Source organism: Ananas comosus, linkage group 8 (genome assembly GCF_001540865.1).
Source record: "Ananas comosus cultivar F153 linkage group 8, ASM154086v1, whole genome shotgun sequence".
In the NCBI taxonomy this organism is placed as follows: Eukaryota; Viridiplantae; Streptophyta; class Magnoliopsida; order Poales; family Bromeliaceae; genus Ananas; species Ananas comosus.
In genome coordinates this window covers 8,534,564-8,554,510 of record NC_033628.1, presented here as the reverse complement: position 1 = coordinate 8,554,510, position 19,947 = coordinate 8,534,564, and the positions used below count along the sequence as shown (strand labels likewise).

The 19,947-nt window shown below is 37.5% G+C and overlaps 1 protein-coding gene across 1 annotated transcript; it reads right to left on the bottom strand.

Moving 5' to 3' along the window:
• On the bottom strand, positions 5,901–19,627 carry LOC109714378 (enolase 2-like). Its single transcript, XM_020238983.1, has 17 exons — positions 19,424–19,627; positions 19,187–19,250; positions 18,740–18,804; positions 17,678–17,725; positions 17,474–17,560; positions 17,185–17,265; positions 16,996–17,097; positions 16,820–16,900; positions 15,929–16,003; positions 14,768–14,830; positions 14,578–14,658; positions 14,268–14,462; positions 14,132–14,182; positions 6,857–6,945; positions 6,719–6,770; positions 6,537–6,593; positions 5,901–6,260 (listed from the first exon to the last, which is right to left on the bottom strand). The coding sequence occupies exons 1-17, from the start codon at positions 19,487–19,489 to the stop codon at positions 6,180–6,182; spliced, it is 1,338 nt and encodes a 445-aa protein (XP_020094572.1). The 5' UTR covers positions 19,490–19,627; the 3' UTR covers positions 5,901–6,179.

The following is a 19,947-nucleotide window of genomic DNA, read 5'->3' as shown; positions in this document are numbered from 1 at the left end:
TTTTCAGGGGTATATAGGCAATTGCCCCTTAAATAAAATTCCCCACAAGAATTCTATTGTGTCTCCCTATGAGCTTTGGAAAGTAGGAAGCCTAATCTGAATTATTTTAAAGTGTGGGTGTCACGCCCAGTGAAAGTAGGAAGCCTCTATTCATAATTTGATTGTTCATCAAATGGATGTTAAGACAGTCTTTCTGAATGGTGATTTTTATGAAGATATTTATATAAAGCAATTTGAAAACTTTGTAGTTTTTGGGCATGAGAACAAAATGTGCAAATTGAATAGATTTTTATATGGACTTAAGCAAGCTCCTAAGCAATGGTTTTTGAAATTTGACTCTTTGGTTGTATCAAATGGTTTTCATGTGAACATGTCTGATAAATCTGTGTATTCGAATAAATATAGAAGCTGCATGTCTCGACGGAGGTTCGTCGACGGTGGCCTCCTCGATGGCGGGAATAGGATTGCAACGTCCGGAGAAAAGAGTCGACTTTCTATAGTTATCGTCCCTAGCCTGCTCGAGGCGTTGCTTGCTACAGGCGGCTGGTGGTCCGCGACGATAGCAACGGAGGATAAGAAGGAGGAGGTCAGATAGAAAGAGGTAGAAGGTTGTGGAGAATGAGAAAGGAGAGGAAAGGAACTATGACAATGTTGGCAACATTGGCGTCACAACGAAGGAGATGAGAGAGAGTAAAGAAAGAGAAGAGAGAGGCATTTTGGTTAGATTTCTAAAAATTCGATCCGAATATGCAAAATAAAAAATATATGAACCAATTTTGCAAAAAAAAAAAGGTGAATTCTTTATGCAAAAAGGGCTGTCAATTAATATTTAAATTTAAATAAGAGTTTTTGTAAAGCCATTTTAGAAAAAGGCCTGATTTTGATAAGTTAAGCTAGTAGAAAATGCCTAACTTTTTTTAAAAAAATAACTTTGTCCAGAAGACGAGCAAATTCGCCACAAATATAGGAATTCCTCTGTCCACACGAACAAAGTCACCCCTATATTCGCGCAGCATACCACCTGCTACAATACCACCGCAACCAACCAATTCAATTAAGTTAGTATTAGAGCCAATTGCCGGCTAAAGTATAAGATGAGTCTCGGTAGAGCCAGAGTTATTCAGCAGACAGAGTGAAACTGTCTAACTAATAACTATTGTGGGTAGAGTGCGGTTTTTCACAAGGTCGGCTAAGGTTAGAGAGATGAATCTTATATCTCTTGGTACTTGTGAATATTTGAGCCTGATGAAGACATCAGGACTTAAAAGGAGAAAAAATGTGAGATCCTAGGATTTGGAATAATTTTATATATAAGATAATATAACTAAACTTCTTAATCTTACTATAATATTTTCGATAGTGGCTAGGCCCAAGAGATTTGTTGGCTTAAATGGGCCAGCATCCTGCCCTATGGCGGGAGGCCATGTGGGCCGAGTCATGTTCGAAATGGCGTGAGGCTAGGTTGGGCCGAGTCATGTTCGAAGTGGCGTGAGGCCAGGTGGGCCGAGTCACAATCGAGACCTGTGGGCGCTGTTTCTATACGCTTTAAGTGAATTGGTTGCGTATTTCTAACAGCTCGAGCTTTTGGGATTAATGGTTAGCGCCAACGATCCGACAATTGGTATCAGAGTCTTTTTTGGTTGATTTCGTGGTCTTGATACATCTTTTAACGAGATTACATGCGATATATTAAATCTATCATGTTTTAGATTTTTTCTTGCATGTATGTGAGCGTTTTTGGCGGTTTTTTCGAAAATGAATATCTCATTGTGAAACTTGCATGATTTGGAAGAGCTCGTCACAAGGTTTCCATTGATATTTTTCTTGCAAGTTTTGGTGTTCTATATCATGAGTTGTGTTTTTTTTTTCTGAAATTTTTTCGGATGACCACGACGACCACGCGCTTGGAGCCCATGCAGGCCGCAGCCCGCAAGGGGCCAGCAGATTTTCTTTTCTTTTCTTCTTTTTTCTCCACCAATTTTTTTTTAATAAAATTATATATATATTTGATGATTAATGTGCTTTTGTGATATATCATCAATGATCCAATATTCTTTTGTGATGTAGAAAACGCATATTTTTTATTTTTACCTTTTTATGATGAAAAGATGTAACTTTTGGCGTAATATATATATTTATGCATGCCTTATCGAGTGGGATTTTTTAATTTTGGTAGAGTAAATTTATATGCTGTTACTCTCAAATATTTTGTGCATCTTAATTAAATAATTAAAAATATTTTGACATATGGTGTGTGATGTGATTATGAGCATAGCGAAATTTTTCTTTACGCATGTATGATCTAATTTTTAATTTATTTAATTAGAGATGCGGCAAAATTGAATACACGTTTCGTGTACTAATTTTAAAATATCTTTTTTTCTGCGCATTGTATGAACAAAGTGAGATTTAATGACTTCCAAACAAATTATTGCGGATTTAAACAAGGGCGAGAAATTGGATGGTGACAATTATGATATTTGGCACCGTAAAATTCAATATGTTCTCGCTGAGCAAGAGGTTCTGGAAAACATGAGTAATAAAATGGACCTACCCACAGAGGGCACCAGTGCCTAGGCTCGCCGAGATATGGAAGCCTATAATAATTGGCTCAAAAAGGATCGCATTGCTCGCATCACGTTGCTGAGCAGTATGCAGAATGATCTCTTGTGCGAGTGTGAGCAGTATCCGACTGCGTATGACATGTGGTAGGCTCTCAAAGCAAAATTTGGTGCAACTTCGGCTACAAGGTTGCGCAGTCTGACTATGCGGTTTGACAGTTATAANGTTATTAAGCGAAAGAATTGATGTTGCTACTTTGGCATGTTTCCTACGGCCATGAGTGATGCGGCTTTATGGGGCATTGCCGGGAAAGCAATCAGTTCTCAACTCAGTGGCATGAGGGCTTAAGGAAGACTAGTTGAATTACATTAAGACACTTTGACTCATTGTCGACAGGTTGTATTGCTTCAGTATAGCGAAACAATCATGAGTATAGTGTCATAATGTGCGCAATTGCGGTTAACATGGCTCTTTGAGGGATTAGAGATGCTGAACCTGATGTAATTCAATGGTCTAGGACATCACGAGTCTAATATTTTTTCCTTTTTGAGGATTGATGTCTCTATGTTGGCCGGATGCGGTTTCTAGTATAGAGCTCCCAAAATGCAGGTTGACTCGGCGGTCGCACTATTCATTTTCCTGTATGAATAGAATTAATAATGGTGTGATGTTAAGGAAGTGGTTACGATGGCATCGATCCCGTCATGTGCGAGTGGGAGATGTTGGCATTCGGTTAAATCGAATCGGGTACGCCCATAAGCGGGTTCGATCCGACGGATGTTATGTTATCTAATTGGATTGGAATTAATCTCGCTTTCAAATTGGAAAGTTAGTTAGAGATAAATCCTAGTCATATTAGGATAACAATTAATAACCGATTTGGCCTTATCTCTAATGCTATTAGGATTTTGGAATCTCTTATAAATATGCGGACGATCCCACATAACAAAGAGGTACAAGAACGGTAAAAGAAAAGAGAATAAGAAAACGAAAGAGAGAAACCACATCCTCCATCAACCTATTATTCTAAGAGAGACTTGAACGGTGGATTTGTGATCGTGCTCGTTTGTAGCTCGATCCATCGCGAGTTTGGAACGTGAGAAGATTTAATCAAGGACGATCAAAGGACACGTGAATCAACCTCGACGATCCGGACTCATTGAGTTGTAACGCGAATCGCTTCCGCAAAAGGGTACGAACGAATACTTCCGCTCCGTTCTACAAGATTAAAAGAGATAAGCATGCTAGGGTTGGAATAGTCTTATGATGGGTAACCCTCTAAGAAGTGGGGCGTATAGTTTTTTTCTCTATCCCTCGCGGAATCGAAGTTGATTTCCACCAATGTAGTCGGAATAGTTTAGAGGGATTTGATTTCCCCCAAAATGATAATCAGAATGTCAATTCCTCAAACCAATCACTAACATTCCGAATTAATCATTTTGATTCTCATTTCAAGCTACAAATCGTTCAAATTAAACATGCCCAAAGAGTAAACAACAATTGTTTATGGTGCCATTCTAAATAATTCTATTTCTATCTCATTTTACCATTCTATTAATTTCAAAAATGTAACCATTCCTCATCTTGTTAACATAAGTATATAATATAAAGGTAAAAATATACAAAACTTATCTAAACTATATACCATTTTGAATTAACTACCGACTTTTCAAAATTTTAATTTCATTACCTACCCTTTCAATTTGTTTGATTTGAATTGCTCAACAAAACTTTGACGTTAAAATTTAAGCTAATTATTTACTTTAATAAATAATTGTGAGAATTGTATAAAATATACTAGCTAAATTTTATCGTTGACTCAAACAAAATAAATTGAAAGATTGAATGGTAAAAATCAAAATTTTGATATATCAGATAGTCGAATAAAAAACGACCCATAATTCAGATAAGTTTTGTACGTTTTTATTTAATGTAAAACCACAGAGTAAGCACAAAAGTATACAACTGGAAATAGCTAATTTGGTGTTCCATAGGAAATTAGACAATCGAATATCCACTTAAAATATGATAATTAACTCAGACTGTTCACAACCATTTGTTATCCTTCAAAGATCGTCAAAGAAGCTGCTTCGGATATGAAAAGTAGCCGTTGTTGTTGTTGTGTTTTTTTTTGGAGCAACCAAGTATGGCATTGCATTAAGCATTCTTGGCATGATTAAATCAAAGTCGAACGCATTTTATGAGTCCAGTTATGAACATGTTTCCATTTGATTTGACTTATCAGATAAACTAAAATCTAACCGAGCTAAATCAATTTCATATTATCACAACCAAAAACTATACCAAAGTCGTAAAAACCAAACCAAATGAAACCAAAAATAATGATTTGGTTGCAGTTCGATTTTGTCGGTTTGAACACAAATTTTTAAAAACGGATTATTTACGTCACTTTGCTTCGTCGGCTTACCAAAGAAAGCCAAAGAAAATGTATATCAAGTAACAAGCTAGTAACAAAAGTTGATATATACATACATACATATATATAAATAGAGTTGAGCTAGAATACTATCGATAGCAAACTAGCTCCGTTGCCACCCATTTGTTTTCGATGATCGAGCATCCAAATCGACGATCGGCGCCGTTGAATATGATCTATACCACTTGAAGTGTTTATAAATCAAATTTCATACATTTTCGATATTGTTCTCTTATTCATCGAGTGGACACAAAAATGAACGACTGAAAATGAATATTCTTTAAAAAATGATGATAGGAGTCTTAAAATCAAGATCAAGAGTATTGATCTTGTTTTAAATAGTTTAAAGAATTTTCTAACAAAAATTCAATTGATTTAGATATCTTTACGCCGTTAAACGAGAAAACGCCTCATATCCACCATTAAAATTACAAAAATTGAAATCTTTTGATCATTAGGCAAATGATGTCGAAAAGATTTGAAATTTGATTTCTAAACACTTCAAGTGGTATAGATCATATTCAACGGTACCGATCGTCGATTTTGAGGCTCTATCATTAAAAACAAATGGACGGCAACGGAGCCCGTTTGCTATCGATAGTATTCTAGCTCAACTCTATATAAATATATATACATGAGTGAACTCTAATTTGGCTTTTCGGTTTGGATTGATATTCTAATTTTCAACACAAAACCAAAGCAAAACTCTCAATTCGTGAACTTTTAAAAACCAAAACCGAACCGTCACAATAAAATCCCAACCAAAATTGTCGGTTCGGTTTGGTTTTGTGGTTTTTTCAGTTCCATTCACATTCTTACTCCAATTCATCTCATCACTTCACATCACAAAGAGTTTAAAATGAGCTGAAGAAGCCAACAACTTATGAGGATATACTAATCATGGTGAAGAACTTCTAAATCGTCAACTCACATTGTTAAGAAAGTTATTATTACCCAAAAGAGCTGATCTGTGTTACGAAACCTCCGGTATTGTAACAAAAGCACTCTACAAGATAGCACAAACACTCATCTTGTTTTTCGATGGTCATATTGCCTTATTGTTCCGACTAAAGAGCAAAGCAACTAGCGGCCTCAAAAGGAGTAGAACATATATATACATACATATGCATACACTGCTACTGAGTATGTCCAACTCAACTGCCTCCTGTGGTTAATCTTTCTAGTAAGGTTCTACAGGTGCCCTAAACTTAGCTCCTGCGTAGACAGCTACAGGACCGAGCTCCTCTTCAATCCTGAGAAGCTGTTTTGATTAAAAACAAATAGCAGAAAAAAGTTCAGTGAGAAAGCTCATCCTCTTACTATCAAAATCTTATCGTAACCATCTAGACAAGAATAAAAATCAAGCAATTTCATTTTTCATAAAAGCAGTAAGAATACTGATTGTCGGAAGTATCCCAATGACTTCCTAGACTAGAAAGAGGAAGGCGGTGCATGAAATGAGTTGCAAATGAGAGTTAACTTCTAACTTCAATATAAACGAACTAGGTTTTCTTACAGCCTTAAGACAGGAACTTGCCTGATTATATTTGGCAAGGCGTTCGGATCGGCAAGGTGCTCCGGTTTTGATCTGGCCCTATTTCACATGAAAACAAGAGCAAGTATTGAGTTCAGTGAACATCATCATCTTTCCTACTTGGAAGAAAAAAGAGCTTTATAATTACAAAGTAGGACAAGATGCCACAAAAAGGCTAAACTCACCGTGGCCAAACCGACTGAGAGGTCAGCAATGAATGTATCCTCAGTTTCACCACTAAAAATGGAGGAAAAGATCATTTACCATTGCAAAGAGTGTAAGGGAGAAGTAAAGATTTCAAGATGCAGTAAATATTGCTGTACCTTCTGTGACTAGCCATTACACCCCATCCAGCTCTCTTGGACATTTTCACAGCTTCAATACTCTCAGTCACAGACCCTATTTGATTCACCTATCCAACCATGACAAAAGATAGATTTATATGCACGACAGAGAAGTAATGTTAGAACTATAAAAGATGAAAGATCATCTCCTATATTTAAGGTGGATTTGGCTCCAACTTAACTAATCATTTGAATTCAAATTTCAAATGGGCAGTTAAAACAAACCATGCCAAGAGTGTAGGAATTTTAAATTTCAAATCCCTTGTAATTATCTTCTTTTCTCTCTTGTATTATATAAGTGCTAGTAAAGAAAGAAATAAAGAAGTGTGTCCTTTTTCCTTCCAATCAAATTTTCTTTCATGGTATTAGAGCCACAAATACTTGTTAAAGTCGACAATCCGGAAGTCATGGCTGAAGATTGCTCAAACAGCACAAACACTAGGTTGTTTCCTCTGCAATTCCTCTTATCTCAAACAACACCTTGATCTCGATCAATGTACAAATTCCCATTGAACTCACCACATCAAACTATCCTTCGTGGCGAGCTCAATTTCATTCACTACTTCTTGGATATGATCTAATGGGCTTTGTCGATGGCTCATTCTCTTGTCCACCAAAAACCACTACCTCATGTACTGGTGCTTCTGCACCTAATCCAATCCACACTTACTAATTAGGCAAGATCAGTTACTACTTCATGCAAAAATTGCCTGTGTTTCTGAAACAGTTGTGCCATTAGTTGCATCTTCTGCAACTTGAAAAGAAGCCTGGAAAAGGAGAAGCTCACACCCTCTCATCGTGAATCCAGATCAGCATCCAAGCATTTCGTTCGATGAGTTGCACGATAAATTGGTGGAGCATGAAAGCTTCTTGAAGCGAGAAGATGCGCATAGCGAAGTCTCCGTCATTAGTACAAATCATGCACGATGTTCAAATGGTAGCGATACCAATCGAGGAAACAAAAATTATCCAAACAGCAACCCAACTGCCAGTAGAAGTTTCGGTTTTCAACCTTGTAACAACTCCAACCAGCATATTGTATCAAAAGAGGCGGCAGGGCCAACAAAACCACAATGGTCCAACAACACTACAATCAAGCTCCAGGGGTCATTTGTCAACTATGCAATCAACAAAGACACTCAGCCAGGAAATGTCCTTGTGCTCGACCTACTCAATCTTGTGAACCAACGATGGCCAACTGTGCTACATCTCCACAAACTTCCTCTAAAGGTTGGCTTGTAGACTCAGGCACCTCACACCATATTACTACAAATCTTGGTACTCTTTCTCTTCATTCGGAGTGCAAAGATCCCGATGAGATTATTGTTGGTGATGGCTCAGCTTTGAATATCACTCATATTGGTACTATCAAACTTCAAACCCCCTCAAAATCATTCTCCTTATCAGAAGTTTTGTGTCCCCTCTACGCCAAAAGAAATTTAATTTCAATTTCTAAATTTTGCAAATCTAACCATACTTCAATTGGACTTTTTCCTACACATTTTCTCATGAAGGATTTGAGCATGGGGGTGACAGTCATTCGAGGACCTAACAAAGATGATGTTTATGAGTGGCCAGGCCAGTTACACACTTCCTTAGCAAGAGCCTTTTCTGTAACTGTGAAGACGATATCAATTTTATCTGATTCTCCTGCTGCAACACTTGCTTCTGCTTCAGTATTGGTGTTTTTCTGACCTTGAGTCTTATCACCGTTATTCTTCCGCTACTCTTTATTTTTCAGCTTGAAACAATCAGCTTTTATATGACCCTTCTTCTTACAATAACCACAAATCAGATTCCTATGTTTTGATTTTGATCTAGATGTACCTCTATTACCGGAACCCTTCTCCCGAGACCTCCCTCTAGCGACCAAACCTTGTCCTAAAGCTCCACATGTCTCGTTGCTTATCTTCATGTCAATTCTCTCTTTTGAAAGTAAAGAGGATTTAACATCATCGAGACATAGAGTATCTCGTCCAAACAAGAAGGTCTCACGAAAATTCTTGTAAGAGGGCGATAGAGAACATAATAATAAAAAGGCTTTATCTTCCTCCTCGATTTTAACATCTATCGAGCGGATATCCATAATAATAGAATTAAATTCATCTAAATACGACTTAATAGAGGTACCTTCCTCCATGTGCAACATGAAGAGGCGTTGCTTCAAATATAGCTTGTTGGTGAGAGACTTCGTTATGTAGAGAGACTCCAATTTAAGCAAAAGCCCTGCAGTGGTCTTTTCATCAAAGACCTCGCGCAATACCTCATTGGATAAATATAATTGTATTGCCGTGAGAGCTTTGTCACCAATCTCCTCCTGCTCCGGCATAAAAAAATTGGACACTTTTCTTTTCCCAACAGTGCCTTCTGCAATTCATGCTACGTCAATATAGCACGCATCTTGACTTGCCATAATGCGAAACTGTTGCTCTTGTCAAATTTCTGAATCTCAAACTTCGTTGTCATCTTAATCCTCAAAGGGAATGGAAAGGCTCTAATACTAGTTTGTTAAAATCGAAACGACAAAAAATAGATCTAGAAAATAACTTTATGCAGGAAAAGAAAAGAAAAGAGGAAAGGGCACACCAATATTTTACGTGGTTCGGCCAATGACCTATGTCCAGGGGCGAAGACGAAGCAAATACTTTATTAATATCGAAAGGCAGAGTACAAAGAAGATCGCCCAAAGAGTCCTATAATCCAAATAAATAAATCGACGCGCACAAAGCATCTTGATGCAGGGGAAGAAGTTTAGAAATCCATATCTCAAGTTGAAAGCAAAATCTTATTGATTTGAAACTCTCTATTGCAACTATATGCTTTGGTACAGCGAGACTTAAACATGGATGCGAAAAAAAAAATTATGAATAATGAAAATAAAAAACGGCGCAATAAAACCCAAATAAAAAGATTGAATTTAAAACAAAGAACGAGATGAAAAGTTGTACCATCAAGAAAAATCCGCAGGTGGAATTAGTAATTGCAAGCGCTGAACGGGAGTCGTCAAATTCCTAAAGATCAATCCAACGCCGTTTCTGCCGGAGCACCATAATGCATCGATCGAAAGATGGTGTAGACGCGATCTCGAAGAGGTTGATGTTACGGCCGAGGTGAACGTACGGTCGGAGGTTGAGAATGACGGCTAGGGCAAACGGAGAGTCCCTTGTTGAATGGCACGTGAGTGGATGGGTCGTCAGGCGAGTCTGCCGAGTAGACGTCTCATTGTTTTTTTTTTTTTTTTTTTTTNTTTTTTTTTATGACATTTCTTTTTTTTTTGAAAGACGTACGGCTTGGAGACTAGGTACTAAGAATCTTAATGGACCGCGTTTTCGCGGGTTTGAACCCGTTAACAAAAACGATCCAATAAGCTTCTTTTTTTCATTTCTTGCTCAAACAACGTCAGAATTTCGCAAGTAGATTGTCGAATCGAAGAGAAATAAAAGACGAATAGAATAAAGGGACTCACTCCCTATGGACTCACTCCGGTCGACGCGAAATCACGAAGGAAAATATCAGAGGACATCTCTCGCATAGTGGAATTTCATCATAATTAATTTCATACAGATGGCCAAGATCAACTTTATAGAGTTTCCTGCTAACAACTTGAAACAAACCGATAACCGTACTTATCTAAACTACCAATATTCAAGTAAATCTAAAAAAATCTAAAACAGAAAATAATATTCAAAATATCTCAATAACTAAAATATATAAACCTATCCTCACGCAAATCCGGCTCAAACTCAAGTCGCACCCAATGTCTGAATCATGGTGCGATCACGTCATCAAGCCAGATATTGGGTTTTCGATGATGGCGGCGGGCATAAGTCTGAAATGGGGCCTGGTCCGCATCACATCTCCAATTTAAGCACGTCCTTACAATTGGCTTGGATGGATCGGCTCACCCCAAGAAGACCGTACAGCCCGCCACCACCTTGACTTAATTAGGCATAGCTCTAATTAAATAATGTGGCATCATTAGAGCACGGTTCTCTCCGCGGATGCGTTGCTACCTCCGTACAGACGGGTCATCAATTTAATTAATTTGCATGGCTCTCAAGTCGAGTCGCAACATCATTAACTTGGCCGTAGCATGTATATATAATACATGTCTCTTAACTAGATTCTAATCCTAATTCAATTAGAATTACACTCCTACTTATAATCTATATATGTCAAATTAAATCTAAATTATATCGAATCCTAATTAGATTAGGATTTAACTTCAATTAAGAAAACTACAAATCTAAACCAAATATAACAAAAGCTATTGTTGAAAAGCAGTTCAACACTTCTATTATATCAATTTATACTGATGGTGGAGGAGAGTTCCAGAAACTAAAAAACTCCTTTTCTGCAAATGGAATTACTCATTTAATCACTCCCCCTCGTACCTCTCAACACAATGGTTTAACAGAGCGCCGTAATCGCCACATTGTTGAGCTTAACTCTTCTACATCAAGCTTCCTTACCTCTTTTTTTTTGGGGGAGTTATGCATTTGAAACTGCTGCTTACCTTATAAAGAGTCTTCCTATGCCTATTTTGCAAAGGTAATCTCCAGTTGAAGCTTTATTCCATCAAAAACCAAACTATCTTAAGCTTAAAGTCTTTGGTTATATGTGTTACCCATGGTTACATTCTTATAATCACAACAAGCTTCAACCATGTTCTCGCCCTTGTATCTTCTTAGGATACTCACTTTCCCAAAGTGCATATAAATGTTACGATCCTTCAACGCCGAGTCTAAATTTTTCTATGCCTCACATAATCTTAATAATGCTCATATGACTTCGCCTACACGTTCACCTCAGTCGGAATCCTATCTTAATTCAACTACTCTTGCAATTATTCATGTGCTACTGTCACAGGACTCTTTCACTTCACCGACTATGCTTCCTGCCATAAAGCCTTCAATTACATCATCATCAGGTACTCAATCTTTCCCCACTTGTGGATGCTTCACCCTCACCATCATCTTCTTCCTATCCCTCTGATCCCCTCTCTCCGAACAAACCCTTATCATCGCCACCACCCGAACCTAATAATAAACCTCAACCAACCCGCAATCATCCAATGGTTACTCACTCTCAAAATAATATTTTTAAACCTAAGCATATGCATACGGCCACAAAACACCCCCTTCCCTCTTCTCTTGAGCCAACATGTATCTCACAAGCTCTTCGTGATCTTGAATGGCATATGGCGTATGGCAATGTCAAATGAATTTAATGCTTTTGTTCGCAATGGCACTTGGGAGCTTGTTCCAAAAGTCTTGTGGGATGCAAATAGGTTTTCCGAGTTAAACGACATCCTGATGGTTGCATAGAACGATACAAAGCTCATCTAGTCACAAAGGATTTCACCAACGGCCTGGCATTGACTACACATATACCTTAGTCCAATTGTAAAACCTACAACATTTCGGGTCGTTCTTTGTCTTGCACTTACTCGTGGGTGCTCTCTTAGACAACTTGATGTCAACAATGCCTTCCTTCATGGCTCCCTAAATGAAAAGCACTTTATGGCCTCAAACAAGCACCTCAAGCTTGGTACAAGGAACCTAGTTCTTCTCTTCTTCAATGCGGCTTTATGAACTCCAAATTTGATGCTTCCTTATTCATCTACTCCAAGAATGGTATCCTTGGATATTTTCTTGTGTATGTGGATGATTTGATTCTTACTGGGAATGATAACTCCTTTTCTAAATTTATCCGTGATATCTCTCAACGCTTTTCCGTCAAGGATTTGGGCTCTCTACACCATTTTCTCGGTGTTGAAGTAATTCCTACTCCATCTGGGCTGCTTCTTACTCAACATAAATAAATATATTAAAGATATCCTTGACTGTAGCAATATGTCGGGTGCCAAGTAAGTACCCCTCTGTCAACTTCATGCTCTCTTGTTCTTCAAGATGGGTCCCCAGCTACTGATTCTACTAGTTATCGCAGTCTTATTGGGGCTCTTCAATATTTATGCATCACTCGGCCCTACATTGCATGTGCTGTAAATAAGCTTTCATAATTCATGCATATGCCTTCTCAAACACATTGGACAGCGGCAAAATGCCTTCTACGTTACTTAAAAGGTACTATCCATCATGGAATCTCGTTCAAAAAGAGATCACCGAAAATACTACACGCTTGTTCAAATGTGGATTGGGCCGGCAATCATGATGATCACACCTCTACCTCTGCCTATGTTGTATATATTCGTGCAAATGCTATTTCATGGAGCTCACTCAAGCAACGGTCTGTAGCATGCTCTTCTAATTGGCCGAGTATCGTGCTGTTGCACAAACTGCAGCAGAATTATCTTGGATTCAAATTTACTTACAGAGCTTGGAGTTTCTCTTACAAAACCTCCTATTATCCATTGTGATAATATTGGAGCCACATATTTGTATGCAAATCCAGTCTTCCAATCGTGAATGAAGCATATAGCAATTGATTATCACTTTGTACGTAATAAAGTATCAAAAGGACAGCTTTATGCGTTGCATGTCTCCACAACTGATCAAATTGCAGATGTCCTTACCAAACCTTTGCCACTGCAATGGTTTAATTTTTGCGGTCCAAGATTGGTGTCTCCAATGGGACCACAATCTTGCAGGGCGTATAAAAGATGAAAGATCACCTCCTATATTTAAGGTGGATTTGACTCCAACTAATCATTTGAATTCAAAATTCAAATGGGTGGGCAGTTACAACAAACCATGCCAAGAGTGTAGGAATTTTAAATTTCAAATCTCAATTTTAAATTTCAAATCCCTTGTATTTATCTTCTTTCCTCTTTTGTATTGTATGAATGCTAGTAAAGAAAGAAATAAAGAAGTGTGTCCTTTTTCCTTCCAATCAAATTTTCTTTAAAGAACTAAGATCACCCTTTTGCAAATTAAGATAGAAAACCTCCATCTATTTTGCAAATTTTCAAACATGGATACTTCGCAATATTAGCCCACTTGTAGGTGTCTAAGACCAAATTGTCGGTCTACTAGGGGACCACAATACATGGTTTTGGATCCTTCAAACTACATTTGCATACCATCGTACCCATGAATTGATCCCAAAACTGTACAATGTGATCCTTAGTAGAGGGGAAATTTGGTCCTTAAAGCCAGTAAGTGACCAGAGCTGAAAAGGCAAAATGATGTCAAGTTTTGCAGAAAATGGAAAGAAAGTGCAGTCATTTTCTTCTTTTTTACCAAAAGGGCCAACCTAGATTAAGTAGTAGTAACCTAAATGTGGGAATTATACCTTCAAGAGAAGGGCATTACATGCCTTTTCCTTTATTGCCTTGGCAACCCTCTGCAGCAGCAAAGAAAAGGAAACAATTACATTATAAGCTAATGGAAATAGAAATCTTAATAGTACTATTAGACACAATACATACCTTCGGGTTAGTGACGAGAAGATCATCTCCAACAATCTGAACCTGCTCTCCAATCTCTTCTGTCAACTTCACATAGTGGGTCCAATCGTCCTGATCGAACGGGTCTTCAATCGATATAATGGGGTAATCTGCGACAAAGGACTTGTATACATCTTTCAAACTATCTCCAGATATCTTCTGAGAACCATCATTGTTCTGAAAGAGGAAAGAGGAAAAGGGGGTGGGGGTATTATTCTGGAAATGGGCACCCAACTGTGCACTAGTATGAAACATTGTACTAGGATTATCAAAACAAGAGAATTATGCTTGCCTCTTCTTTGAAGTTCAGATCATAAGTCTGATCCTTCTCATCATAAAACTCTGAAGCAGCAGCGTCCATTCCAATGACAACCTGCCATTGTAGGAAATAATGATAAATTCCTTTAATTTATATGCATATTTTCTTTAGGAAACATGAATCAAAGAAAATTTTAAGGCCTAGAGTTCAGTGCAAGACATACTTTGCCTGTGTATCCTGCTTTTGCTATAGCTGCCTTCAAAAGCTCAAGGCCCTCTTTACTCTCCTGAAGTTCCAGAAAAGGGGAGCAGATGACTACACTAAGTTGCAAATTTAATAAAGCAAATAACAAAAGAATGAAAAGCAGAAAACTCCCATGGCCAAAATATTAAGTAATTGAAGTTGGTTGATACAGAAAGTGGTTGAAAAGGATTCTTTTTACTAACATTAAGAATAAAAGTTACAATACATTTCAGACCAGCTCCACTTTCTGAATCATCATAATTGTCGTCAGCCAATATATTAAAATGACCTATCATTCGAATTCTCTTTTGCACTTCAATCCTATCTTGATCACTCTTTTTCTTAAATAATAATAAAATTTTTCTAACCACCTCTAACCACATATTCTGCACCCTGAAACCTGATTTGAAACGTGATACGTACTTTGTAAATTCAGAATCATATAAATAACAGGTAATAACATGACAATATTTACATCTTTCATGATTCTTCTAGTCCTGAATTTTTTTCACAATTTTTTTTGTAGAAACTAAATTATGTTAATAAATAAATATTGAGATGATTAATTAGTAGACAGGCAATATCCTAAATCCTCACAGCTGTTTGACACCGCCTTAGATAAATCTTCGAAGACGACCAGAATTCAACACTCAAATCCACTTGTAATCTCTAAGCAAATATGATAAATGGAAAACATAGCTTTGCTAAGGGTGTATATGGCATTCTCTGCCTTTACCCAAAGAGCATTATCATTGTTTTCCTTACTAAATAATCTCTGGCCTCTTCCCTTACCCGAAATATCTGTTTGTATTGAACAAAAGATAGTTTGGGGTTATTTGGCAGACTATAGAGCAGGCAATCATAGATCTTACAATAGGTTAACGTAGATTATGGAGCAGGCAATCATAGATCTTACAATAGGTTAAAGGCTTAGTGCAGATACTGAATTGTTCCTGGAAAATTAATTTGACGATGACTTTGTTTAAGCAACTAACAAACTACGTTAGCTTATTACTTTGGAAATAATAGATGTATCCTGATGAATTCTTCTCCTCTAATAAACTCCGCCTGATAGTTAACATAAGGATATCATAGAAACATGGAAAATGGCTTTTAGAACCAGAGTGACTAGTTGTCAGACCTGAATATTGGGAGCGAAACCACCTTCATCGCCGACATTAGTAGCATCTTGTCCATACTTCTTCTTGATAATAGCCTAAGCATATAAATATAAATAAAAACATTACATAACATTCACATGTTGGAATATTTAATTATTCTCTTTCTAAAATCTCTAGTAAAATATTTTTATAAATAATTTTGAATGAAAATAATTTTAACTTCAGTTTAAAAAAAAAAATCCTTTAAACAAAATATTAAATAGTTAATGCTATGGAGATTAAAAGATCAGATGAAGCCTGTGAGTCGAGGCGTGCGAATGCACTGTCCTAGAAGCAAGATTGCCCCTCCACGTGCGAGGCTCCGGCAATCACTCCTAGCGATACAACGACCACTGTCCACCCCGTCGGCACGTCTTCAGGGTGGCGCAACACGAACCCAATTAGCTTTCAGAGATCCAGCAAAAATAGTAAAGTTCAGTGTACTAAATATAGAAGAGGTTTAAAGAGGATTAGAAAGAATGAAGAATCTCGGTTTGAGAAGAAGTTATATTCTTCTCATATACGTAAGCAAATGCACAACCTCTCCTTATATAGGAGAGCTTCCAACGGGAGAGTCAAGGCAAGATCCTTGACTAGGATCTTACCATTTCCCAAGGGTTGACTAGGATAGCCCAGTCCCTTCCCGAGGCTTGTATCAAATCAAGAGAGATCTGATCAAGATCTCTCTTGGACCAAATCTGGATACAATCCAGATTAGATTTGTAGGGTTAATATATATATATATATATATATATATATATATATATATATATTAAAATCAAGTTTTAAATCATAGTTTTAAATAATTAAAACTAACATCACATAGTAAAAAGCCAAACAGAAAAAAGGAGAGGAAACTGACTAGCGTTTACCTTCAAATGATGGTAAACTTCTACACCCATTTTCAAGGCTTCCTTGAAAGAGGAGGCCCCAACTGGAAGGACCATGAATTCCTAATTAAATAAAAAGAGCTAAGAGTGAGCAGTAACTATAATAGATATGGTACCCAAAAGGATTATAAAAACTTCTATCTCGAATGGAACATTGCCTGCATAGCCAGCTTGTTTCCTGCATGTGATCCACCATTTATGACATTGAATGCGGGCACAGGTAAGACCAAGTTCTTGTTGCCAGCAAGATTGGCAATATGCTGCAAAATAGAAAGAAACAGAGTACATTTTCAGCTGCACATTACATTGGCCTAATATGCAGAAAATAAATAATGGCTGGTAAAGACCTGGTAAAGAGGGATCTTCTTGACGCTAGCTCCAGCTTTACACACAGCAAGTGATACAGCCAATATTGCATTAGCACCAAGCTGTCATATAAAGCATTAGCAAGAAGAAAAGCAGAGATTAGAACTCCACATATTTACTGGGGCACATGTGATATTACGAACTTTAAAGGGTATTATATCATATCTCAACAATTTTTAAGGGCATGTCGGAAATTATTCTAATAAAATAATATCATAATTAGAGTATGGGACAAAAAAGGTATGCATTAACGTGTAGCCTTTTAAATACCTTTCTTTTGCACCAACCCCACTCATCCGAGGTCCCATCAAGCTGTTGAACCATGAAATTGTCAATCTGAGCCTGCTCAGTGGGATCCTGTCGTAGCCGTATCAACAGTGCTATACTATGAATAATCTGAAACTGTCTTATATACATTACATAGTACAATTCTGACTAGGAAAATAGGAATGTAAAGATCAAGATAGCACAAACCTTCCCAATCAATGCTGGTCCAATGATACTATTCACATTGTTAACAGCCTGTACCAAGAACAACCAAAGATTTCAGAAACATTAAAAAAAAAAATCAGATTTACGAAACCTTACTGTTTTGAACAAAGCAAACAATAAGCCACATGGATAAAGACATAGACATTAGAGACATCAGACAAGACTGTTGCATATTTCTAGAGAATAGACAATAATAACACCAATGACAAGCAGTGTTGCATTTCCAATGGCCACGGGAACATGAAACATCAACATAACGGCAAATGAAAGTAAGCAGTTCACAGTACAATAGCGGAACTAATATTCCGCGTTTGAACAAAGGGTTGCTACAACAAGTACTAGAAGACATCTCAAAACACTTCCCATTAGACAACAAAATAGTATTCCGAGGCAGGAAAACACTACTTGCAGAAAGTATAGGCGGCAAATGTTTTAAAATCGGCCCTCAGACATTTATCACCTGGAACTTATGCCTTGCTATAGAGATGCAAAATGTAAATACACAGACAATTATTTACTGGTTCTTAGTGCGTAAAAAACCATTGAGAAAAGTTTGCAAAGTAACTAGCAATATTCTACTAAGCCACAGATTAATAGATTAAGTTTATGCTATATATATAAACTGCTAAGGTATTCGGCCAGTTAGAATTACAACTCCTGAGGTATAGTAATAGTTCATCTCATGAAAATTTTTCATCGTATTTGTAGGAAAGCACGAACAATGGTCTCACCACTGATGACATCACATTAAAAAACATCTAACAAGAACAGATTAACAATGGAACAGTTACATGAAATTGGTGTCTCCCAATGATAAATTAGATTAAGCGACATGATGTCTTATTAATAATGGTCAAAAACTAGCAGATTAACATATTAACCATGACTGGCTTACCACTCTTATTTTACCTTTCACCTTGATAAATGACAAAAATGCAAGTTTGTTAAAAATTTGGCACTCAGTAACATTTTATTGAATTCCTATTGCCATAGAGGCATGGAGTAAGATAGATGGATGGCTAGATCTGTTTATATGTTACTAACCTTGAGAACACCTTTCCCCAGATAATCTGATCCTCCATCTCTTAACTCCAAAGCTTCATATGCACCTATTGGACAGTGGTAAAGACAAACGCTTAATTAATAACTGTGATAAAATCCTCCTCCGAAGTTCTAACTGTGATAAAATCCTCTTCAAAATTAATAACCGTGATAAAATCATCTTCCGAATTAATAACTGTGATAATATCATCTTCCCTACTCAACTCACACTAATCAGTAGCTAGTCCAACAGGCTACCAAACAACCAGATTTTACTTTGAAACACTTTAGCAGCAAAGTATAGTTTAAAACACCTCAGATGATCAAAAGTGTCAACTTTTTAAATCAAGACCGCAACTTTCCCTGCTTTTTCTAGTTAAGAGGATTGAATTAAATATTTCCACCAGAAAAACAAAAAGATTCGTGCTGATCTTTTCGGCTCTTAGATACCTGTTGACGCGCCACTGGGCACCGAGGCTCTCGCGAAGGTTCCATCACTGAGACAAACATCCGCCTGGGCATTTGCACAAACACTTGTCAAACAACTACTTAAATCATCAAAAGTAACACTAAAACACGATTCGCACATCAAAATTATCCAAATCAAACGCAAAATACGAAGAAAACATAGAAAAAGAACAAGAACACATCCCCGACCGATCAATCGATCAAAAGCGCGTCGATTACCTCCACGGTGGGATTGCCGCGGCTGTCGAAGATCTGGCGAGCCTTGACGCATTTGATCGTCGCCATGGGGATCGATCAGAGCGATCGATGCGATCGATTACGATTCGATCGATTAGGAAGTATACGTAGGGGTTTCGGAACGACTACACGAGACGAAGGAAAAGAAGCTTCTACACTATCACTGTATCAGCAGGAAACTGTTATTTGAATCATCTCTCTTTATATATACGGGAGAGTGATGGGGAAAGGGTAATAACTTTTGCCTACACTCGGTTCACCCCGTCATCATGCACCTCACTGGCCCATCTCCGCCCATCAAGCACATTATTCCTATCCAACGGTTAAGACCAAAAGAAGTTCTTTTTCTAATAATAATACAACGAGTAAAGATGCGCTGGACGGATGACGTGGTGCACTCGATGCATTCAAATAGTTCTTTCGTAAACTCTGGGCCCACGGGTAGCTTCATCGCAGCCGTTGGATTTGAAGGGTCGTCTACGTGTCCGATGGATGGACGGAGGACA

Excerpts from the sequence above, each read along its gene's own strand:
- LOC109714378 (XM_020238983.1), bottom strand. The coding sequence starts at position 19,489 with ATGGCGACGATCAAATGCGTCAAGGCTCGCCAGATCTTCGACAGCCGC. Across the intron at positions 19,251-19,423 it reads GCGGCAATCCCACCGTGGAG|GCGGATGTTTGTCTCAGTGA; the intron begins GTAATCGACGCG and ends GCAAATGCCCAG. Across the intron at positions 16,901-16,995 it reads GAAACAAGCTGGCTATGCAG|GAATTCATGGTCCTTCCAGT; the intron begins GCAATGTTCCAT and ends TTATTTAATTAG.